Source organism: Pseudoliparis swirei, chromosome 3, assembly GCF_029220125.1.
Source record: "Pseudoliparis swirei isolate HS2019 ecotype Mariana Trench chromosome 3, NWPU_hadal_v1, whole genome shotgun sequence".
NCBI classification, from domain to species: Eukaryota; Metazoa; Chordata; class Actinopteri; order Perciformes; family Liparidae; genus Pseudoliparis; species Pseudoliparis swirei.
In genome coordinates, this window is record NC_079390.1 from 13,798,841 (window position 1) to 13,824,153 (window position 25,313).

At 40.1% G+C, this 25,313-nt stretch overlaps 1 protein-coding gene across 1 annotated transcript in view; it reads right to left on the reverse strand.

The window, feature by feature from the left end:
* Positions 1-18,536, reverse strand: part of cltca (clathrin, heavy chain a (Hc)) — a 29,901-nt gene extending 11,365 nt beyond the window's left edge. Inside the window, exons 1-10 of the mRNA XM_056442211.1 lie at positions 18,267-18,536; positions 9,045-9,252; positions 5,711-5,979; positions 5,421-5,582; positions 5,201-5,314; positions 3,658-3,831; positions 1,622-1,819; positions 1,186-1,386; positions 637-789; positions 325-447 (exon numbers count right to left, since the gene is read on the reverse strand). Coding sequence (XP_056298186.1) covers positions 325-447; positions 637-789; positions 1,186-1,386; positions 1,622-1,819; positions 3,658-3,831; positions 5,201-5,314; positions 5,421-5,582; positions 5,711-5,979; positions 9,045-9,252; positions 18,267-18,308 — 1,644 coding nt within the window. The 5' untranslated portion in view covers positions 18,309-18,536. The remainder of the gene's footprint in view (positions 1-324; positions 448-636; positions 790-1,185; positions 1,387-1,621; positions 1,820-3,657; positions 3,832-5,200; positions 5,315-5,420; positions 5,583-5,710; positions 5,980-9,044; positions 9,253-18,266) is intronic.
* Between the last annotated feature and the right edge of the window lie 6,777 nt (positions 18,537-25,313).

Below are 25,313 nucleotides of genomic sequence, written 5' to 3' on the forward strand. Positions count from 1 at the left end.
ATGTCTGAACAGTCCCACTTCCAAATATTTGTAAAAGATTTGTTTTAGTACAGCAGCTCGAGGAAAAAGAGAAAGCTGCGTCAGCAGTTGGCATTTGCAAAGCAATGTGTCAGCAGTGGTGGGAAGTAAAAGAGGAGAATTTCCTTCATGCCACAGAATAGCTGAGGTTCAGAGATGTTGGGGAGTCATGTGACTCAGCCAAATACTTTGTCAAATTTTAAGGAAAGGATTGAAACTTAGATATTAGAAACTATTTTATAATTAGGAATTACTTAATAAGCAAAACCAGATGATCACTGGAAATCCCTCATCTCTTCCTCTGACCTGTGTTATGTCAGCTAGTGGCTCTTCATCCTGGACCAGCATCTGGGCAAACTGCAGGCCTTGTTCTGGGTTGATCCGCATTACATTCCTGAGCAGAAAGATCCAGTCTGGGGTGTAGCCCACCTGGAACAGTAACAATGTATACACTTCATTGAGACGTACATCTTCATTTACAGTATGCTTTAAAACGACATCTTTGAATTGCATATTAGGGAAAGCTTTCTATTTAAAAGGGCATTTTGCACAGTCCAACTTCTCCTTTATTGGTCATGTACTTAGAGATAAAACGTCCCCACAGCCAGACAGACATACCTTCTTGGCGTACAGGACGATCTTGGGGAACTGACCAGTCTCCGCAAAGCACTGGATAACTTTGTTGGGGACGTTGGCCCTCAAGTAGACGCTGAGGGCCAAGGTGGGATCCACTGCCTTCACCAGGTCACCCAGTTCCTCCGAGCACTCCAACTGAAATGTAGGACAACCAACATCAGCATTGGAGGCAATTCAGGATAATTATAGCGTTGAAATGAAAATATATACCGACTGTCAAATGAAAAGGGGAGGATACTTAGGTTAAACAAATTAATAGCAAGTATGTGTATTTCAATCATTAATATATTGACCAAATATATGCAAAATACGAAAAATTAAATATCCATGAAATGATATCCCCCATCTCAGATTATGTTGTTTACCATTGAAGCAGTTTAGAACCACCCAAATCTACCATTTCTAAGGGCAACTTCACAATTCCTGACATAACAGATGTTCTCACATGATCCATTATAGTAGTCACATAAACAAACATTCAGCTAAGGAAGAGGCTCTTCCTGAGCTGGCAGCGATGGAGATCAGCAATACCTTGTCTTCCTTCAGCCACTTCTCCAGAAGCTGCTTTCGTCCCTGCTGGAGGACAGGCCTGCAAAGCTCAAGGGACTCAAACTTGTTGAGCTGGCCCTGGTCCAACAGGATGCCAAAGTACTGCAGCAGAGGGGAGGTCTGGCCTGGCTGAGTCGGAACACCCTGGAAGCGACGGATGGTATCTGGGGTTCGCAGGATACCCTGAGAGGGGGAAAGGTCAACTGAAGGTGATGAGATCTCAATGACTGATAAACAGCAAAACAGGGATGAAATGTGAAATTCAGTTGTAACAAAACAAAGGCAGTAGATATTTTTAGAATTTGCATTATAATACAATCCAACACTTTAACACTGCAATAAATACAACCATGTGGACACTACATTCCTTCATATTCAGCCATTGATTGGTCCTATGCTAACAGGGGGGGGGGGGTACCTTTGGTGCATTGGCAGCAACCTTGGCGGCTTCGGAGAAGTTGCCAGCAGTAAACAGGTTGTTGAACTTGCGTGCAAAGAGCTCTTCACCACCGGCGAGGTTGTTGCGAACAGCTAAGCGCAGAGCCAGATCCGGGTTCTGGAGCACGTTGGTGATGTAGGGTATGATGTTATCTTCTTCCACACAGACTGACAGCACCTGTGTTACAGGGACAATAGAGAATGTTGCAGTACAGTTCACGAGAGCCCAGACAGGGTCAGGCTAAAAGATTTGATCTTCTTTTAAAGAGTCGTTTGTGTAAATCGGATGGGGAACACCACATTTCCTTTCAGTATGTTTTACATATTCACATCCTGTACCAGAAATTAGCGGGCAACCTCAGCTGAATGCAATTGTGGGCAATAGCGCTAAACACCAGTTAAATGCTGCCTGGCCCTGGGTTGTGGCTGCTGAATGCAAATGTATTATTAGTGGGTCAGTGTAACGCATGGCTTGTGAGAAGTCTGGCAACATAAACAGAAAGGAGTCGAATGAAAAGAGCAGGGTGGAGGAAAGGGTAGGGGGTGAAAGGAGAAAGTCAGCCAGTGTAGGCCCCTCTACAAACAAGACCAGCAGGTCAGTGCCCCCAGCTTTTAACACGGGTGACTAGACTAATTCTTCGAGCCACTAAAGCAGAGTCACTCACTCTAATGTGGATCAGCTAATTGGAGGTGGTCTGGATGAAATAAAACATGGACAAAATAGACAGGAGAAAATAAAAGATCCCTTGGAGGAGATTCTGTGTTCTACTCAGCAAGTACTTTAAGATTGGCCTCTTCATCTCTATTGGGTGCTGGCCAATCTTAAAGTCAAGAATAATAAAGAAAACACTGCAGGTACAACAAATCCCCTGGATAAGTGGGCCAATACTTCATTTACAATGCAACATTTACATGATCAGAGTCTGATGGAAAAAGGAAAGACAAGTGTGCCAGAAAAACGGTTCACAACAAGAGCGCCAAGCATCAGATGACAAACTGTTGTATCAAGTGACACACAAACAGAGAAGAGTAAAACTGCAAAGAGATACGGTGGAGGTCGTGATTGGATGAGGACCAGCACTCAGAGGATTCAGGGCACCAGGCTGTGCCTCCCTCTTGACATCATGTGCCGACCTGTGACTACAGTTACCAATTAGAAACTTCCTGACAGCTACTGGGAATCAGTTATGGCCGTGTGTAAGCAACAATACTGGAATTAAAAAAACATACAAGTGAAGCGACACCAAGTCGTAAGAAAGATTTAAATCACGAAGATAATGTTCAAATTGGTACCCATCTCAGTCAGATCCAACCATGACATCTTAGAGCCTCACCTCAAAGTGGGGTTATGGCAGTAGGTTTTATTTCTCACCGCTGTGACAGCAGGGTTTCCTCCATCGGAAAAGCATTGTAGTAATGCATTACTTAGCATCAGGTTACCAATTGGAAACACCAAAAGTGGCCCGTCACTGCCACTGTGTACGTGTTTGTGCGCATGTCATGCGTATACACACAAATACGTACAGCGAGATCGGTCACCGACTCCGATCAGCTTTCCTCCCGTCACTCAATTATTCATTTTGTTTGTGGTCTGGCTGGAACATTATTAATCAGATGGCTAGATCCAATTCTCCTCTCTGGTTCAGCTTTACAAAAGCACTAGGACATAACCCTCTCCACTGTCTCTGTCTGAAACTCGACACCTTGGATTATTTATAATGCCTCCTGGCAAAGTTTGCGCTTGCCTGATAACAGACAAACAAAGAGTTGCTGTTATTTCCCCATGCAACAACTGATGCTGATGTGGTAGTTTACATTCATTAACATGTGTCAGATAAGTTGTAAACATCTTTGCTCATGACATAAGAGCTACATACAAGTAATGTGTTAGAGGTTCATACAAATATTTGTTTGCAGCAGCAGAATTTTACATTGACATGAGAAGGACTGAGCAGCCATTCGAAAGATACATTTAATTTCCGTCGAGCACTGAGCCAGAACACGAGTTGACCGTACCTGTCCCTTCCTGTTGACCCCGATGATGCCTGCGGTGGCCTCATGTGGAGCAGTAACAAAGATGGTCTCTCCACTGATGCGGTTCATGTAGATGCAGGTGCCCGTCTCCAAGTCATACAAGTGAATGTAGCCATATTTGGTAATGAGGAAAACCACATCTTGCTTGGAGCTTATCTGTCAAAAAACAAAGATGTATAGTATATGTAAATATATACATCAGATTTTTATTTATTTATTATTTTTAAAGACACAATGTAAACTTTATTATTGTGCACGGGCCATCACTTTTTATTTAAAATTTAAACTTAAGTGCAACCGTGGGGAAAACATAAATATTTGAACTGCAATGACTTATCTATAAAGTGTAACAGGCGGTTGTAAGTAGTTTGGTGTGTGCTCCAGCAGAGGGCATTCCTAAACACTTCACTATAAGCTTGAGCAATTGCATGCCCGGTTGACCGATCAGTAAACTAAAATGGTGAAATGGTTGACACAATTGTGCAACGTCATGATTAACGCATATTTTAATATTCAAGTTGCAGTGTGTGGATCTTTTGATGCTCACTTTATAAAAAGAACACCTGCCGTTGCAAGATGGGGTGCCATACGCTCAATATGTTGCAGTCAAATGAATTAAAGCAAATTACTGGTGATGCTCCGATTGATCGGCCGCCGATCATGATCTGCCGATATTGGTAAAAATGGCTTAATCGGCCAAAAGCGGCGATCAAAAAAGCCGATCACGTGACGTAAATTAATTGCGCGACTTTCACCTGGATGCGCGGCAAACGGGAACTCAACAGCAGAGCGGAGCTTGACAGTGGCAAAATTACTTCTCCCGTCTGGAATTTTTTCAAATGTAGACATAGTACTTCCAAAAAGCCACGAACAGCCAGCAAAAGCGCTGCACTTGATGCCATGTCTCCCATCACTTGCTGTGAGTGAGCGCTGCCTTGTGTATTTTTTTTCTTCTTCAATACAGTTTATTCATAGTTAGTTTATTTTCTACAAATTGTGCACATAAAATAGGGGGGTATTGTGCTGAATGAATCCCAAAGTGATCTGTCTGAAAGTTATGAAATAGGTGAATGAAGATATTACGGCTGTAACATGAAGGTGGATCTGTCCCTTTGACTCCGTGCTGCGTTACGGTGATCATTCCATTTACCCGTTAACAACGGTAACCATTTGAAATAGCGGAATGACTAAATGATGTGATAATAACAATGAACCAGTGAATGATTAAAAGCCTACATGAAATAATCTCTATACTATGGAGTGTTGACATGAAACAGACTTACCGCTGGTTGATAGCGGCAGCCTTTTAAACAAAGCGAACTCTGCTAGATTATAGATAAAAGATTACCATTCCCCTGCCATTCTGTAATCGGCAAATCATGATTTCGGTGATCGCCCCCAAAAATGCTGATCGGAGCATCTCTACAAATTACATGTTAGTTAAGATTCATTCAAACTTAACTTTTTGAAAAAGTGGCAGCTCTAGTCTGACTTAGGTGGTCAATTTTGGAAGTTTGATGCATACCTGCATGGCCACAGGGAAGTCGTTCTGGGCTTCTGGAGGGAAGAACACATCCACTGCCTTCTTTGGAAATGGTTGGTTGCCAGTTGGCGGGGTCCCCACTTCAATGATATGCAACTGTGTCAAAGGGAAGAAGAAGTGGGAAAGGGACTCAGATTTTAATGCCATTTGACGTTCTTGTAGCAAATCCTGTTTTCCCCATTATGTTATTAACGCCAATCACCTTCCCTCCAGCCTGCCCTCTGACAGCGAAGCAGAACAAAGTGGACTCCTCTGTATTCCCCTCCATCTTGAACTGGGCAAAGCTGGCAGCATGGCCTTCAATGGGCTGAGAAACCTTTCTGTCAACAGAGTACAGCTGCATGGCTCCAACTACACGATTTTGCTGAAAACAGTAAAACACACATTAATATGTCTATTGACATATATTAATATACTGGTTCATGTACATTCTCTTAGAAGAAGGCATGTCTCAACCGTAACTAAATGTATTTGGTAAAGGACTTTAATTACCTGGGCTGAGATGCCGATGAGCAGGAGCCATTTCTCCTTGGCGTCGGTGCGGTAGTTGATGATCTGGCAGCCTGCCAGACTGGAGTGGCGGTCAAAAACTTTCTCAGGCTGTGAGTCACCTTCCATGCTCCAGTGGTAGACGGCATTGTCAGTCACAAGTGCAACTGTGTTAAGGGAGATCCACTTCCAGAAGGAGACGTCGTCCGTCATGGTGTGCGCCTTCATCTTGCTCTTCATATCGATGTTGAAGATCTGAAGGGTTTTGGAGGCTGGTTGGGGGGAGGGGGGAAGGGGGCAGGAACCGATCCCAAAGGAATGTTATATTCACTGACACCAGTGTGTCCACATTCAGAGAAAACACCAGATTTTTACAGAAAAGAGATTCAAATTTGAAATGTTGGTAGTCATGACACAGGTCATCAAGCAACGATGCCATGACTGATAGAAAGGGGATGCCATACATGCTGTAGTCGGAAATAGTGTTATCTGAAATGTAGTGAAACAACTGCCATCGAAAAACAAGTGAATTCAATTTTGTAGTCATTGCGTCAATTAAGTGCAATTCAAGCAAGTACCTCTATCTAAACACTCCTGGTATATTATCAGTGCAGTAAGAACATAACTGTAGAGCTGTTTAATGCCAGATGCATGGAGGATGATAGGTCAAACAAATTAAGAATAAGAAGTTATTTTCAATGTGCATTAACTTAACGAACAATAAAGTGAGCAAAACTAAGACAAATTGTCAGTCCTTTCCTGCGGTCTATGGGAGTGTGAATGACAGAATACCTCTTTCTTAGCATAATAGTTATTATAAATTAAGAATATAGACTGATAAACATAATATTTTACATGGGTGCGCATATCTTTTCAGAGGTTTCAAAAATGTATTGTCATGTCCGACTACGTGGCCCACCCCATCACATGAAAAGCCTTCGAGAGAGCCGAAGCAGACAGAGGGTAGAAGCAACAAACAAAAAAGGCAAACACATCTGCATCCGAGTCAAATATATACCGGTTGAATATGACCGAGCAATGTGACAGATACAGGCACAATTAACGAGGAGGGGAGAGTTTTGGACAAGTGTCGCAGGAAAGGTTTCCCATAATGATTGTGGTTGATTGAAGTTAGATATATATTAGTTAAGATTCATTTAGTGAGCTAAAGCTTTATTAAGAAGCAGTGTGACGTCCTCGTTTGCTCATTATTCAATACTCGTCGACAGAGTAAGGAAAAGCAAGACCAATGCGTTAACTTAGCACAACTGCCAAGATCAGTTTGTCCAAGCCTGGGATGATGGTACAGAATGGATGGTGAATGGATCACTTTGAGCAGCAGCCACATTTCAAAGAGCAAGCAAAAGGGATTTTAAATTGAATTATGATCAGCTGTTGGGAGGTGTGTGTACGCATTGTGTCCGTCCATCAGAAAGGTTTACATGAAGGTTACGCTTGATACTGTGTCATGTGACAAGGTCGCCAAGAAGATAATTGTTAGAGTAGACCGAGCAGGGAAGACAGTGGGGGTAGACAGAGTGAGGAAGAGTCTACTCTAACATTATTTTGTGGGAAGCATTTCCTCAGCTGTCTTAATCACCATATAATTTACAGCAAACTGAAGTGATCAGTAACAATAACCTTTGTATAAAATATCATCAGGTTGAAAGTAACTTTAAACCAATGTGCTATTCTTAAGACAGAAAACACAGTCTTATACATTTACTGCTTTAAATTTAACAAGGCAGCATAATGTAGAGATGAAATTATTGCTGTGCTCATGTCTGCATGTCACATGTTTGTCAGTGATGACCCAGAACTCCATAAAAGTTAAGCACAACGTTTATAACTGCACATTGTACCACATCACCAGTGGAGAAGACAGTCAGCAAAGAAAGGCTGTTTAACTAAATATGACTAATAAATGAATTCAAAGGGAGGAGCGACAGTTTCACAGTCAACCCTGCACTGCTCTTTCACCATCAACACCCCAGGAACAGTCCAACGACAACAACATACTACTACCAGTGAATACCTCATTAGTAAACATGAACCCTAACTGATGTCCACCAGGTATGCACAACTAGCATAAGACTGGCACCACCGGCAGATAGTTTAGCCAAAATTCCAAAGACGCACGCCGTTTGGATCCTGACATGTTATTTTAATAATAGGGCGTGGACAAGGCTACGAGCTGGACATGGACACAACATTTCTGATACTGTCAAGCGACTCACAGGTTATTATCCATAATCTCTTCTTGTAACAGGGCACTCTTCATCTGGGACAATTTATGATAGACCAAAACTAAATCAAAGCCCATTAGACTTCCCACAAAGGTTATCACATTAAGTCTATCCTCTCTGGTAGTTGAAGAAACCTAATCGTTAACCCTCGATTTCGAGAACCACAAGTTTGGCAAGAGAATAAATTAACTAATCCATATTAAACAAAGCTGGAAATCAAGTGAAACAGGTGTTGGTAAGGAACACTTCACAGATGGAAGAAGACATGAATTTAAAATGAAAATCGATAAGAAACATGAATTAAAATGAAATATGTTGTACCCACAGTATTACCACATTAAACAGTTTCTAATGTAATAGAAAAGATGAAATGCCAGCAAGCTATAAGGCTGTGAAAGCTAAATCCTGTTTACAAAGAAAAGGTCCAAAGAATTAACCAGATAAATATAATATTAAAACGTAAAGCCATTAACAAACAGGTTTTAAGTAAATTGTACCAAAACCTGAGTTTAAAGTGCCTAATTGTACACAATCGTTGATTAAGTAGTGTCAGCTGTTATAATATATATTCTATATGCTTAATTTGTTTACTGCAGAGGGCAATGTTGAATGGGATAATTTTATAAATGCAGTCTTGAAAACAGGATTTTACTTCCACAATGAAGTAGTTAAATTTCAACTCACCGTCTGCAAACACATAAGAAAGCAGTAAAGAAAAAGAAAAAAAAACATAGAAAAGACAAAAACAAAAAAGTCAAAGCAATCATGGATGCTGGACAAAAAGAATATAAATATGCTACTTTAAATATTTACACAACAAATGTTTAGAAGAAACATACATGTAGGCCAATAAAAACTAATTCACAGTGGAAAACTAAAGTAGCTGGATGTTTATGAACATAAATAGATGAGAATACTTTCTAAAGAATCTTAATTATTAAATGATATTGTTGCTATATTAAACAAACATGTCAGAACTGAATGCTGCGGGCCCCTTACGGGGGTTACCGAGGGGTTAGTTAAAATACAACATTAAGAACATAATGTAGTTGTAGAGAAATGTGGTCTGCAATGCCAACACACTGCCTTACCTTTAAGTGCAATGACTTTGCTGGCTGGATTCATGATGGCGCTGTCAGCTGAGATGGGCCTGCGGATGGGTGTATTGGGGTCTGCCATGTCAATGATGACCACCTGAGACTGATCACCCACCTTCTCACGGATGCAGATGTACTTATCTGACTCCATGGTTAGGGTGCTGAAGCCTATGTTGGATGGATTGATCCCTAGGTTTTGGAGCTAAGAGAAAAGGGGAACATGGGGAGATATGTTGGGTTGAATAAATATAGCCTGCAAAACCGTAAAATATTTGAAAAGATAAGCAATGGAAATATGAAGGTCAACTTTTCATCTCCAGGCTGCCATTTGCCAAAGGGCAGTTGTAGTGTATTTTAATTTCACTTTAAACCAGTGCAGTATTTCACGAGTTAACATTGTTCACAGCAAATGTGATTTCTAACAGTAAAAAAAAAAGATAATTGCCTGTTACTGATCAGACAACAACAGTGTCCAATAAGAAGGCTTTGGTCAGCTGCCTCGCACTACCACAGCCAGCTGGTGAGGTCACCAAGCCTGACACTGAACAGCAGCTTTGCACATATGGAGCAGTGGTGTGGACACAATGGTCAGAGAGCCAGGCTGGGTAGAGGGCTGACCCAATGCCAAGTTCTCAAAGCATGGGCTAAAGATTTAACTACCACCATATTACTCAAACTGTAGTCTTACAGCAGTCTGAATACCAGAAGCCAAACATGGTCTTACTTTGAGGCGCGTACTGCAACTCAGGAGCAGTTAGTCAAAGCTACAAGTAGAACTAGCATTACATGAAGACTATTTTCCAAGAAAACCCGTCCTGTGATAAAAGGATGAACACCAACTTGAATAAACCCAACATAGTAAACCACAGTCCAGCAGTGTGGCTTCAGTGTCCCTGACTTTCCTGGTGTTGATGCAGAACACACAATGTGATAAAGCAGAAGCCTGAGGCTATGGGTGAAATGCTTTGCAGCGCATAGCCTAACACCAGCAAGCTCTGCAGCCCAGTTTACTGCCAAGGCTGGCACCAGTGCATCCTGGCTGCCTCACAAACCCTGACGCAGCACAACCTACAGAGGAGCAGCGCCAGAAGCGCTCTGGGCAGGAGAGTCAAGACTCTGGGACGAGTACAAACCACGCATTAGTGTGACGATTGTAAAATTAAACGACTGCAAACAGATTTGATTAACACTTAACATAGCAAGAGACAAGGTGCTTTCATGACAAACGGGTGTCGTTGTCATCTTGCTAACATTGCAAATGGCAACGCTGTTAAGTAAACCTGGAGGAAATGAAACTACAAAAAGAAACACATGTTTGCTGTTGCAATTTCCTCAACTTTTGCAACCCACCATGGTTGTACAAATTACACTAGAGTACAAAGTCCTAATGAAACTTGAGTCACAGCAGCTCTGGAGACACAGCTTTACAAATGTCTTTTTCATTCTTTTTTTGCACCTTTGCTGTGGCATAATTTCCATTTGCCAACAGACAAGATACAATTATTTCTACACATTAAGACAATACATTACCTTGAAGAAGTATTTACAAACAAAAGGAATGAATATAAACAAAATACAATGAATTACAAATACTTATTTGCCTTACAATATTTAGCTGCCACAAAAACATCTGATTTTACCACCACCATCAAAAAAAAAATCCCTCTAACAACCCATTTAACAAAAAGTAAAGTTTGGTGTTTAACAGGGAATTGTTGTTTTTGAGGAGTCACAGAAGCAGACTTCTAAACTCTAATAAGATCAAAATATTAAGTACACAGTATATGGGTGTTTATCGATGTTGATTAATAACTGACAACTCTTTACTAATATTACACAAATACCTTTTAGCTGAACAGAGAAATGTTGAGTTTGCATTATTGTGTTCTGCAAGTATTATTTTTTGGCCACACAATTTACATTTCAAATGTCCAAAGTATTTTTGTGAACACAAACCGGATCTCTGAAAATAAGTCTCCAAGCTCATTTGCCACAATTTACCAGTGTTTGGTGGAATAGTGTTTGCCAATTGTACAACGTGGCTCCCCTGTCAAGAATTGGCTGTAGTTGAGTCCTAATCAGCAAACAGAAACCACAGTTCCAGGAAATGCTCAACGAAGTGGGAACACCTTTTATCAGTGACAGGACACACCCTCCCTCAGCCTGCCCCACCCACATTCTTTCACTTGTGTGTAAACCCGTTCCCTCTCAATGACACTGCGATTAATGACCTCACAGAACAAGTGTTACTACCAGTTATGGAGAAAGAACTAACAAGTGGTCTGTAACAAGCGTTCACCCGTTGTAATGTTTCTTCATTACTGTGGAGGGTGACATCATACAGTAATGTCATTGGAGCGTCCATTGTCTGGAACAGAAGCCTCGTTTACTCAACCAACATAAAAACCAACACCACTCAAAGAGAAACACACGCAGAGGGAAAATGCGTTACTAACTAGCAAACACTTTGCTTTCAGATTACTATCAAAAATATCCCATGTTCCTTGGAATGAATTTACTGTTAGAAAACAATTAGTAGCCATGAGACCGAAGACAGTGACTCTTTAAATCGCCTCTCTAATCTCTAGAATACCAGAGGTAGTGCCTCTGTATTAAGCAGGAGAGGAGGCTATCCTCCATCATGACACGATAGTTTTCTAGACAGATTTACTTACTCTCTCACTCTATTCTGGGATCGGCAGGAAGCGCTTTCATTCACAATGAAAAGCATTTGTAAAACAGACATGGGAAACTACAGCACAGCCGAATCACAATGTCTCCTGGAATAAATACCGACAATTGGACGGATGGTTCAACAATTCTGGAAGATGGACCACAGCATAGTTTGGCCTGTGAGACTGGTCTGCTATGGAAACCTTATAGTAACACACTGCTTGTGTGCCAATGCTTCAGAGGCATCAATGAGCAGGAATGTGGGTTAAGGCAGGTCAAACCAGTGGCCCGACAACCAATACAAATAATTTAGTCATTTAGTCTAGCCTTGGTGCTGCATTTGGCTCAGCTGTTACACTTTCTTTTAAAACATAAAACACAATTTAACCTCTGCCTTTAATCTACTAAGCATGAGGAGCAGTGGGCTGCTGTAAACCACCCAGGGAGCAACTCGGGGTTCAAGGTCTCCCTCAAGGACGCTTTGACATGCAGACAAGGAGCCGGGGATCGGGCCAGAGGATTCATGGGCAGATGCGAGCCTAACGCCTAGAAATCCATCTGCAATTAATTAACAACAGTTCAGCAAGAGGAGAGCACAATGGAGACTGGACAGAAATCTGAGCGAGAAGGAATGTCCTGTTACTCCATCATGCTGATCAACAGACTAATCTGGTGACTGATCAACACGTGGAGCAAAAAGCTTGTTAATTTAAAGAGAACAAAGCAAATTCAAGGGGAGAAAAAATTAATTTACATGAGGGCCTAAACGATAATGTTGCAGAGACAAGGCCAGGTAGCCAGATAAATGGCAGCAAGAGTGTGTTTCTATTATACACTATGCATTAGCCTTCGTCACTCGACATAACCGCAAGTCAAACTCGATACCTCACTCCATTCTCATCACTTTCAAAACTGTGTCTTCAATCGCATCATTATTGCAGGACGTGTCCAAAATTATTGGCCATTAAATAACTTGAACATGTTTGTATTTTTCTTCAGCATGTGGAACCATGAGAGCTTCCCTGCAACTGGTGTATTAACAGGCATACATTTGGTATGGGTCCCAAAATCCCAACACTTGTTTATGCTAATCTTGCCAAATGCAAATAACCGATGCATCATGCAGCCCTAGTGAGGATGTTTACTGGCTCATTTGAGAGGATCCATAGCCAGTCATGCAGCTTAGAAGACACACGTTCTCTGGAAAGAAAGCGCGTTAAAACTTTATGAATTCAGTAAAAATGTAGCTGATGGTAGCTTTAAAGCAGTGGTTCTCAAACGTTTTGTCGCGCCCCACTTTGGCAGAAAGATGTTCGTGCCCCACCGCCCCAACAAAATGGTCCATGCTGAATTTTTCTTGAAATAACTCCTAATATTCTTGCAATCAATTTCAATGAAACCAGATTGCTCCATCAGAAAATATATATGAATATATTTTCAATCACTTTATTAGAATACAAATACAAGCTCTATTTGTGCAAAAAATTATTAATATTTGGCAAAAAATTGCTTATTTTGGCTGCAATCAACCTATTTTGACTGAATATCTTTAAGATAATAACAAGAAAGTGCAACCTGCAGGGCTCCAGACTGCGACCAAATGGTCGTATTTTGCGCCTAAAATTAGACACAGTGCGAGTACATTTTTCATCAACTCGCGCATGCGCGACCAGTAAATGAGCAGATTTTTTGTTGTTGTTATTAAATATTTTTGTTGCTGACAAACTTGTTCTACACTTCAGCCCACTATAGTTAGCGGTAATGCCTGGTTTGCTAACCGACATTAACTCCAGAAGAAGAAGAAGAAAGAAAAAACAGAAGAAGAAGGCTGGCCTGTGTGAGTGGAGAGGGGGGATGACCACGGTTATAGGCTAATGTGTGAAAAGAGGCGGGTCTTGGGGTTGTGGCGAATCCAAAGATTTTAGCGGTGTCTCCTGTAAACAATGGACAATGGGGACTATCAGGGACTATCAGTTTTCTTCCGAAACCTAATGATAGAGAAGACAAATCCCGAGAATGAGTCCGACTCAGTTTTTGAGAAGAGGTGGCGAAAAAGGCAGGAAATTCAGCTTTGATGAGTGGCTGCGCGAGTTCACCTGGCTGAGGTATTTCAGGAGACCAATTCAATGAACTGTACATTCTGCTGTCGATTCCCACAACATGCTGGGAACGAAATGTGCTGATAAGACTGGCACTACACAATTAAAACACACACGCTGATCAAACACACACGCCAGTCTGAAAAACATAATGCCGCAATGTGCAATGAACCTGTGCAATGAGTCCAGCCAGTCCACTCCCAGACAGAAGACAAGAGGCTGCTAACCAGTGCGCCGAGGAGGCTGAATTGCTATCAAAACAATAATGTGCAACCTTTGCAAAACAAAGCAATGAGCTTTCCACTACACCTCTTTTTAAACTTTTTAAAACGTGATACGCCACTGATGCCACTCTCAATTAAAGCTCAATTTTGGCCGTCATGCACGCGCTGCGTAACCTGTTAACGCCAGAATGTAAACATTGCCACTTAAGTACAGGCATTTCGCTCTTTATTTATCAATGACTTAACTTTATGTCTGTACTTTGTAATATGTGAAGTTCTAAATAAAAAATCAGCATTTCCCCTCGCGCCCTACTTGTAATGACATGGCGACCCAGTTTGAGAACCACTGCTTTAAAGGAATCAGCCAACAGATTTGAACTATTGGAAACACCAGGAGAGTCCCATTTGTTGATCTAACCTGCACGCTGCTTCTTCAAAGGCAGTGTCTTGCTCAGCAGAATAAAAGCCCCTGTGTGTCCTGCACATGTGAAGTTCAAGGGAGGCCTGGGAAGGATGTGCTCTGTAATGTGCTGAGGCTTGCAGCACTTCATTGCAGCGCTCCACAACAGGAAACCAGGGAGCCATTGTCTACCAGGACTGAAACAACAGGCCTGGCCAATACTGCCTCCTCCACTACCATGTGACACTGGTGGGAGACATGTGACCAGCCCAGGGGTGAGGCGCACGAGGCCTTTACTGTTACTGATAAAGCAAAAGGGGGCAGGAAGGAATGCGTGCATTTCTGGAGCTTATCCCTCCCCACTCCAGTCCTGTTCTGCTGAGGTGGTTTTGGGACTGCAGTTTCCTTTCTCACAATTGCACACTTTATCTTACATTTAGTCAGTGCTGCAGAATGTCAAGTGTTCAGCAGTTCTGTATCCTCACCGGTCACGAGATATCAGCTGGTCAGTTCAAAGTGCACCATCCAAGGATATAACCGTACCCTTGTAAGGCTATATCTTTAGAGCATGGCACCACAATCTAATGACTACTAATGGGTGTTTACAATTAAAAGTAAGGGTAATAATGTATATTAAGTGCGTGATTTTGTTTCCTCTTTTTAAAGTTTTAATAACTCTGGGTTTGTGTGATCCTCTGCTCATGTGGCTATCCCAGGTTGATGAAGTGTGCGAGTAAAAAGTTCTCAAGTGTTAGAGGTAAGAAACAAAAAGAGAAAAGTGACGCCATGAAATCATAGCATTAAATATACCAAAATATACACTTTATGTATGATACAACAAATGCCAGTTGTTCCAGAGAAAATATAAACTTAACTTTAGACATTCAACAATAAGGTTCATGGGGGCAGTCGGACATGTTTTGTAAATATAACAGATTACTGTGTTTACTAAAAAAAACATCCACATGAGCAAAGAAAGTAAATTAACAGTAACATGTTATTATGGACATTTGAAATACTGAATTAACACAATATTGTATACGGTGAGGCTTTTTCCTACACAAATCATAAAAAGGGCTTTTTTCGCCCAGGAAAGGAAGCATGGATTGACAAACCTTGCTTACTAAAAATGATATGCAAGGGAAGCCTTTGTCAAGGAAGAATGTTAACACCAAGTTTCAGGTATTTTACGTGACACTTGTGCAATTATATGTATTAAACTGGAGCCTGCACTACACTATATAAATGGATGACATATAAAAATGCAAGCTATGCAAGTTGACCGGATGAGAGAGGACGCACAATTGCAAATTTTTCAGCGGGTGGCAGAGAGAGAGAAAGAGAGCACAGGCCTAGGTCTTACGAGACTTGGTGCAAATGAGAGATTTACTTCAAACCAACTGCACAAAATCTTCATATCACCTCTCATTGACCCAACATAACAGAATCCTCAAAAGACATCAAACAAGGATAACTTCCTTCCTGCTACCAGGGTGAACCTGGAATCTTATTGTACCATCTAAACTTATTAACAAGATGAATGGACTCCCCAGAACAAACTTATCATAAATGAGCAAACACAAGATGAAACAATTGGGATCAATTTGTAAATACTGAGGTAATTGTGACAATTTGTCTTGACAGATTGTAGACTACAGTGGCCATTCGTCTTTTTAATATTCTGCTCAAGTGATACATGCATCCAACAGCATATGCAGGCCATGCATTCGTGATAGTTGCTGGAGAGCACTTGGGAATCAATTAGTCACATAAAATGACGTGTGATGTGTAAATGTATTCTGAATAAAATACAAAAAGTTGTTGCACCACTTTTTAAAAACAAAACTAAACTAAAACATATCAACAAGTATGAATGAGAAGAAACTACTTTAAGTTAAATGTGAGAAATACTGGTTCCCTGAATAAAAGAAGTATATTCAATTCAAAAGCTACAATCTGTATAATTTAATTACAAAGATTTTGTGTCGAACAGACTTTTACTTTGCTGATGAATTACTATTATATCAATTATAGTACCCACAGTAATTCGCCACTTCTGCATTGCTCTTTTTGGGCACTTCCACAAAGAAGACTTAACGAGTAAGAAATCATTCCATCATCCATAATCTCTTGTGATAGGCCTACATATTAACTGCCGTCACATAAACTAAGATGGCAATAACACAGGCTGCAATGCAGCACTGGAAATGTAATTGCCTTTCATCAAAAGCAAACAAAACAAATCTGACAGCATCCACCTGCTTTGAACAAGAAGCCAACCTTGAGACCAACCTAACAGGATATGCAAGAAATGAGTTTCATAGTAGCAGTAAGAAATAATAATAGAAGTAGGCCTTAGTTCAAACATCTGTCTGCTGAGCAGCCACTAAAAAAAGATACTGAAAGTCACAATCTACTCCAGTAGTACTGACCCTGACCTCACATCAGTGACCAGTGTCTAAACATTGTTGATATTACTAAGTGTTTGACTAAGATGGGACCTCTTGGAAATTAAGGAAAATGAGAGCAAACAAAACAGCCTGGATAACTGGTAAATTATCTACATTTAGCTCAGTCATCATAGGTCACATAAGCCTGTGGAGCCCAACGCTTTGTGTGTTTTCAGAACAGGCTAGAAAACCAATAAAGTTTGAGTAAACAAATGACATTCTTAAAGCCAATAGGTGGCGAGATCATACATCTCATCTGAGGCTTGAATGAAACACCAAAAGTCACTATAATGTATCCATTACTTCATGAAAGTCATACTTCAAGAGCCCTGACTTTCTACTTCCTCAAATTGACCAACTGGCAGTTGTATTAGTGTTAAAGTAAAGGTGTGGCCATTTAAAACAAATAGCAACTGCAGTCCATATAGTGCATAGACCTGCACATGAACCCACCTGTTTTATAATATTACACAATGTGATACCTGCTGAATCACTTCCATATCACGGGAAGATAAAGCCTGACAGAAGTCCTTCTTGGTTAATACGTGAGCCCGGGCCCACTTAGGCGAAGTCGTTTAACATGGCTAACCTTTGTCAGATTGCTATCGACAGCCCGCATGACTAGATCTACAACCTGCCAGTCATTACCCTTCCGTGGTCGGAGAATCACGTTCAAAGTTACAGGACGGTGCATACTCTTCAATGTGTAAACGCTAAACAAGTAGTTTGGTTAAATGTAAAAGTGGAATTAGTGTTCAACTTCACAGTCAGCCGTCACGTTACTATGCAGTTCGTGCACCACGTACGGTTCAAACCGGTCAGTGCAGGTAATTCGGTAATGAACACATTAATTGTAGAACGTACGTTATTCTTACAATTATCCTTAAATAAGCATTGGCAGTGACCGTTTGCACTAATATTATATCAACGTGTGACGTTCACGTTACTCTGAGAAAAGGGACACTTTCTGAGAATGTGTTCATTGCCGATAGTTAACTCACGTTAAAGACATACGTGACATTAACTCATAAGAACAGGCCGGGATAATACAACCGTTCTGATTAAGACTCGATAGCCTTCGTTTAAACAGTGTGTTCGTGCATTGCAGCGGCAGGCTTCCGTCATTTAACGCTATATCACGAACCAGGGTGGTTCGTCAAAGTGTTAGCAAGAAGGCTAGATGCTAACTAAGATAAACGTCATCCACCCTGGCAAGCTAGTTAGCATAGCTCGCGTTAGCTAGCTAACTCAGCTTGTTAGCGAGCCTTAGCTTGTGTTTGAAAAGCCCCTTGAGCCACTTACAACCACGCAGTGATTAAGACTGAAAGACAACTCTACCCAACAAGTCAACCATTCATTCATCCACGTACCTGCAGGTGCTCCTGAAAGCGTATAGGCAGGATCTGAGCCATGGCGCTTCCTCTCTCACTCTGCTCCGGTTTCTTCGAATGCTAACAAATTACAGCTTCTTCTCTCAGCTGTTAGCCGGACAGCCAGAGGGGTTGTCGTCTAAAGTCCAAATGAATTGATTTTAAGCCTTGTGTAAAACCTGCTGTCGGCAAGGTGGCACTTTTTAATTCGTCCCTGAACTGTTTACTTGCGGGCTTCCCCTGGCTAACAACGGACTGCCACTACACCGACTCTCTGCAATGGCGGTGGAGGTTGGTCTGCATCGAAAACATCCCGGAAATGGAAGTTCACTCAATGAGGTGGATGAATACGCAGTCACACTTTATAAAAGTGCATCACGGCGTGTCTGATCACTATTTAACTGGTACATTTGGAAATATTTAATTCATGTAATATTCTCTTTGAATTACCAAACAGTGACATAAGACCTATACATACAAATATATGCACAAATAAATGTCAAACTGGAACTACTTCTTTCTATTCGCCCTTTGATTTTTGCCACATCATTCGTCTTTGTAAATTAACGTCAGTCCTACGTGTGATACACTTGTTCCTCTCAGCCAATCAGAACACTGAACTCAAGCTAAGCGTTCATTAATCTTGTTCTCAATGACAATATCATTTTATTTAAATTAGTTTCCATATGCTTATCGTCAGTATGACTCACACCCTCTATTATCATATGATCCTAAATTACAATTTAGTCTTATGTTAGACATTGCTGGTCCATAATTTACTGTAAAGAAATTAACTTTCATCAATGCTGATGGTTTCGACACACATATTGGCAACACACCTTTTGTAGATAAATTTGTCTCCGCAGTATGTGTATTGTAATGTACTTCAACATACACTGTAGAACTTTTTTTAACTGTTCTTGGGACACAGGTAGATACGCAGAAAGATTCTTACTGAATATAGTTGTCCAACACAAAATATTCCTCTAAAACTTTGCTAGCAAATCAATTTATGATGATGTAGCTACTCTTTGATAACTTTCATTGTCTTACACTGGAATGTTACTTGTAATGTAAACAAATAAATAAAAAATGAGCGCCATGTCATTTTCTCAAGACAATCTGTTCATTCAAAAATTAGTTCCACAGAATAATGACATCTTCTCTAATGTCTGTAATGCAGATTTTGGTCAGAATGATGCAATATAGATAGATAGATAGATATATACTTTATTAATCCCCAAGGGGAAATTTGTCGTGACAGTAGCAGCACCAATAAACCAAACACACAAGAATAAAAAACAAAACACAAAATATAAGAAACAGGGATGAAAGATACAAAGTAAAATAAAAGTAAAATACAAAACAAAACAAAATATATATGTACATATACAACACACATGCATACACAACACACAACACCAATGACAAATCAAATCAAATACAAAAATATTAAATATAGACAGTGTGCAAAAAGCAAAGTGTGTGTATATGTGCAGATGAAATGAAATGTGTGTGTATGTGTAGTGCAAACAAATGAAATGTGTTGGGATATGCACCCGAGTGATCATTTCCCTTTTTTACATCCACAATTTCTGTTGGCAGAGGATGTGACTTTATTGCTCAATGTAAAACTGAATGTTAGGGGAAACTGTTCCTCAAACAAGATGACCTTTTAGCAGATATGTCATTATGCTGAGCCAGCAACTATGGCTACTGAAGAAAATGTGTATGCGGAATTGGTCAATCTCATATCATGATGCCTGAAGAATGCAAGGCAAGGCAAGGCAAGGCAAGTTTATTTATATAGCACATTTCATACATGAATGCAATTCAAAGTGCTTTACAAAAAATAGATCAAGAATAAGAAATTAAAAAAGAGGAATACAAAGTGCATCAAAGAAACAATTTAAAAAGGCATAAAAGCATAAAAGAAGATTAATAAAAGAAAAAATAAAGATAAAAATCTAAGTGCAAAGAATCATTCCTTCTGTCGTTGTCTTATTATTTCAGGATTAATACAAGATTCAATTTAAGCCAATGGAGAACATAAACGTTTTAGCCTGTTTTTGAAAGTAGTAAGAGTTGGTGCAGATCTAAGCTCTTCCGGAAGTTTGTTCCAACTGTGTGTGGCATAATAACTGAATGCTGCTTCACCATGTTTTGTTTTAACCCTGGGAACAGTTAGCAGACCGCCCCAGATGACCTAAGAGGCCTAGAGGGTTCATAAGGTGGAAGCAAGTCAGAGATATATTTTGGACCTACACCATTTAGAGATTTATAAACGAGCAGCAGTATTTTGAAGTCGATTCTCTGACGTACTGGTAGCCAATGCAGAGACCTGAGAATGGGTGTAATGTGTTCAACTTTCTTAGTCTTTGTTAGGACTCTGGCAGCGGCATTCTGAATAAGTTGTAGCTGTCAAGTGCTTTTTGGGAGAGACCTGAATTAAGACTATTACAATAGTCTAACCTACTGGAGATGAAGGCGTGAATTAGTTTTTCTAAATCTTGTTTGGACATAAATCCTCTAATTCTTGCTATATTTTTTAGATGGTAATAGGCTGATTTTGTTATTGATTTGATGTGGGTATTAAAATTCAGATCCGAATCAATTATAACACCTACATTTTTGACTTGATTTTTCGACTTTAAAGAAAGGGAGTCCAGATGAGCACAAACTTTCAGCCTTTCTTCTTTAGCACCAAACACAATTATCTCGGTTTTATTTTCATTTAGTTGGAGGAAATTTTGGCACATCCAATCATTGATTTGGTCTGTGCACTGACGCAGTAAGTCTATGGGAGCATAGTCACTTGGTGAGAGAGCTATGTACAGGACTGTCTCAGAAAATTAGAATATTGTGATAAAGTTCTTTATTTTCTGTAATGCAATTAAAAAAACAAAAATGTCATGCATTCTGGATTCATTACAAATCAACTGAAATATTGCAAGCCTTTTATTCTTTTAATATTGCTGATTATGGCTTACAGCTTAAGAAAACTCTAAAATCCTATCTCATAAAATTTTAATATTTCCTCAGACCAAGTAAAAAAAAGATTTATAACAGCTGAGTGTTTGTCAAGGCTCAGGAAACCCTTGCAGGTGTTTCGAGTTAATTAGACAATTCAAGTGATTTGTTTAATACCCTACTAGTATACTTTTTCATGATATTCTAATATTTAGAGATAGGATATTTGAGTTTTCTTAAGCTGTAAGCCATAATCAGCAATAAATCAGAATAAAAGGCTTGCAATATTTCAGTTGATTTGTAATGAATCCAGAATGCATGACATTTTTGTTTTTTTAATTGCATTACAGAAAATAAAGAACTTCATCACAATATTCTAATTTTCTGAGACAGTCCTGTATAGTTGAGTGTCGTCCGCATAATTATGGTAAGCGATTTTGTTATTTTGCAAAATTCTGCCTAGGGGGAGCATGTAGAGGTTGAATAGAAGAGGCCCAAGGATTGAACCTTGTGGAACTCCACACGTCATGTTAGTCCGCTCAGATACATAGTTGCCAATGGAGACAAAATAGTCCCTGTCTTGTAGGTAGGACTTGAACCAGTCTAGGACCGTACCAGAGAGTCCAACCCAGTTTTTTAGTCTGTCTAGAAGTATTGAATGGTCGACAGTATCAAATGCAGCGCTAAGATCCAATAACACTAGGATAGAAATTTTGCCAGAATCAGTGTTTATGCGAATATCATTTAGAACCTTAGTCAGAGCAGTTTCAGTGCTGTGATGGGGTCGAAATCCGGATTGGTATTTGTCTAAGATACCATTTGAGGTTAAAAAGTTGCTAAGTTGCTGATAGACGACCTTTTCTATTATTTTACTTATAAAGGGTAGATTTGATATAGGTCTGTAGTTGCTAAGTACAGTAGCGTCTAGGTTACATTTCTTTAGTAGAGGCTTAATAACTGCTGTTTTCAAAGCCTTTGGAAAAATGCCAAAGTAAACTGTTAAAAAAGCTTGGGAGAAAGGTAGATTTGCAGTAAGTCTGTTGCTTAAGAAGTTGCACAGTTTCCTCCAAAGTTTTGTAGTCAATTTAAGAAGTGTATCCAGAGTTTTGATTAAACTGTGTCATATTTATTAAACTACTTTTGTGTGACTGTAGTGGTGATATCATTTTTTTGTTTAACATGGAAATATTTATGGCTTGTCTGATGTTTAGAATTATATCCTCAAACAAGATGAACTCATTGCATATATCATTATGCTGAGCCAGTGGCTATTGGTGTATGCGGAATTGGTCAATCTCATATCATGATGCCTGAAGAATGCATTACTTTTCCCTGCAAGGCCACCGTGATGTAGATACTACATATAAAATAGACCACATCGTAAAGAAGGTTGCCTTCACATCTTGGTCAACTGATTATTGTGGTTTGTATCTATGATAAATAGAGAGGCAATAAAACCACCACAATTTCAGTAAACATTTTTTTTATGTTTCATTGCATGCATATCTAGAAAATGATAACAGCAAAATTAATTAAATCCGTTAAAAACATTAGTAAAGAGACCCCAGCCAAATAAACAGTTGCAAATAAGCAGTGCAGACACATGTTTCTGCGTTGTTCAAAGAGTTTCTTTAGGATAAATAACATGAACATTTATTTCAGGTATAAAAGCTCTCGATTTATGAAGAGAGAAACAAACAATTTTAAATTATTAAATAAACACCAGAACTCCTTCACAACAACTGCTTATACAAATGCCCCGTTGTCGGGCTGTGCATCAAGACAATTTCATTTCAGATCAATTAACAGACAACAAATCAAGTTAGGTTCAAATACACACACTGAATGTTATTTGATTGGGCTAGAGATGATGTTGAAATTCCCTGTGTTGATGTTGACCTTTTCTATTTTCTGTCGTGTGATGATAATGTATTGTCCCAATAGCGTTAGTGTCCTACCAAACAACATCTGGAGTGTGAGCTGTCCAGAATTACCCCCTGGACAAAACAGAACCAAACATTTCACAATCATATGCAGAGGGGAAGTGTTGGGGCACCAGGTTATAATTTTTTTTAATTGTTCAAAAAGGAATTCCTGCATCATAAAGCTGCATTGTCATATTTGTGTTAAAGATATAAGAACTATTAGCAAAGGAGACACTGAGGCACTGCTCAGACGAGAGAGGATTGCATGGAGCATAAACAACAGTTTCCCTATTCGTCTTCTTCTTAAATGTAATTGTTGTTTTTCCACCTGGGACCGATTCTAAAAACACCTGGACCAAATCAACCATGTAATTTGTTTGCTTATAGTCTCAGAGGCAGAGGGTGCAGTGCAGGCTGTCCTGAATAGACCATTCACGCTGCTGTTGCTATGGATTCACAGGCCGAGGAAACGCAAGACTCCGGCACTAACAGAGAACCATGTGTATCACGATAAAAGAGTGGCCTTTGGATTCACTGCAAGGATGTCACACAGGCTCGCTAAGGCCGAGCTTAGCCCCAGGCTCCATGCAGAATGAAGGCCAGTGCTGGTGGTTCTGCAGCCGACTCTCCAACAAACATGTCCCCATCTTTATTTAAGCTTGGAGTCAATTGAGGCCCACAGAGGAGCAGCCATGCTCGGACTTGCGATATGTGCAGCAAACCGTGTCATGGTCACAAAAAGGTAACTGTCTCTTTTACAGATTTCTGACCGTTAGTACACTCCAGTGCTTTGGCAAGGATTTCGGCACAGATGGGAGCTCCGTGTCTTCCTGTGGCTGGGAGGAGCCCATCAGGGATGACTGAGCGGGACTGACACATGGATCCGGAAACCAGGGTTGAAAAGTCCCTTAGAAGCCGATTGGCTTGTCTCCTCTTTTTTTCTCTCTTTCCTTCTCTCCCCTCTCTCTCGTTCTCTCCGGTCTATTTTAAGAAAGGAGGGGTTAGAACACCAACATACTGTAGAAACATACAGTGTCTGTTATTTCTTCTCTCTTTCTGTCTGTATTTTAGTAGGTTCAAGTTCAATCATTTTCTTCCTCTTTCCGTTTCACATGGGGATACATTTCACTCTTGTAAACTAGTAAATATTTCGTCTGTCTGAGTTGAACAATAACACACACATGCCAAATGCTTGCACATTAATTTTCACAAACTAGAATATAGGAGCCTAACCTTTGAACGTCAGTGGAGGGGAAGTTACTAATTGACTGTGAGTGGGCCTTTGCACCTTGCAAGCAAGAGGAAGAATTGTCATTGGTCACTAATGCCAGTCTGAGGAGGGACCAATGAAATCATTTTGATTTAAGATCTGGATGGTGAGCTGCTCAATGTTTATACCTGTCGCTGTCTTTGCACTGGTATGTATTCGTCAGCTGTCCTCATTGTACTGAGTGCCACGATTCAAAACCTATAATAGAGAGTTCAAACTTATTTTCCATAAGAAAGTTTCAGGGCTTGACAAAAACTAAAATATGTTCAAGTTCCGACAAATAAATTTTTTCCATTTGTAATTGAACTTATGTATGTAATGTAATTGTGATGCAAACGGTCAAACTGTTTTCAGTGCATACATACATAATTTGGAATTTGTGACCATCTAGTGGACTGAGGCTTCAATGAGATATTATTGGTTTATATACACTTTTAAACCAGCAGTGTGTGGGATTTAGTCTCATCTCGTGGTCTGGTTGCACAACAAACACCCCTTGTCTCACTCCTCCCTTTCCAAGCGTGTCAGAGAACCTACGGTGGCCTTCGGGTGAAAGGCTCTCTCTAAAGCCAATGTTTGGTTCGTTCCTTCTAGGCTCCTGTAGAAACATGGAGGACTCTGTGAAGAGGACCCACTCCCCGTGTAGATATGACGGGCTCATTCTAACTCAATTAATCTTAATATTGGTTGATTATACACTAATGAAAAGTAGTGATATTCTCACACACACTGACCCTTTAATTTGTTGACAAGCATCCATTCTCCTGTGAAAAAATTAGTGACATTATTAACAGAACTGTATGCTTTGGTGCAGTTTAATAGGGGACAACTATAAGTCCCCTATCAATGAATGCCCATCCTTCATGGTGGTATCATTAAACA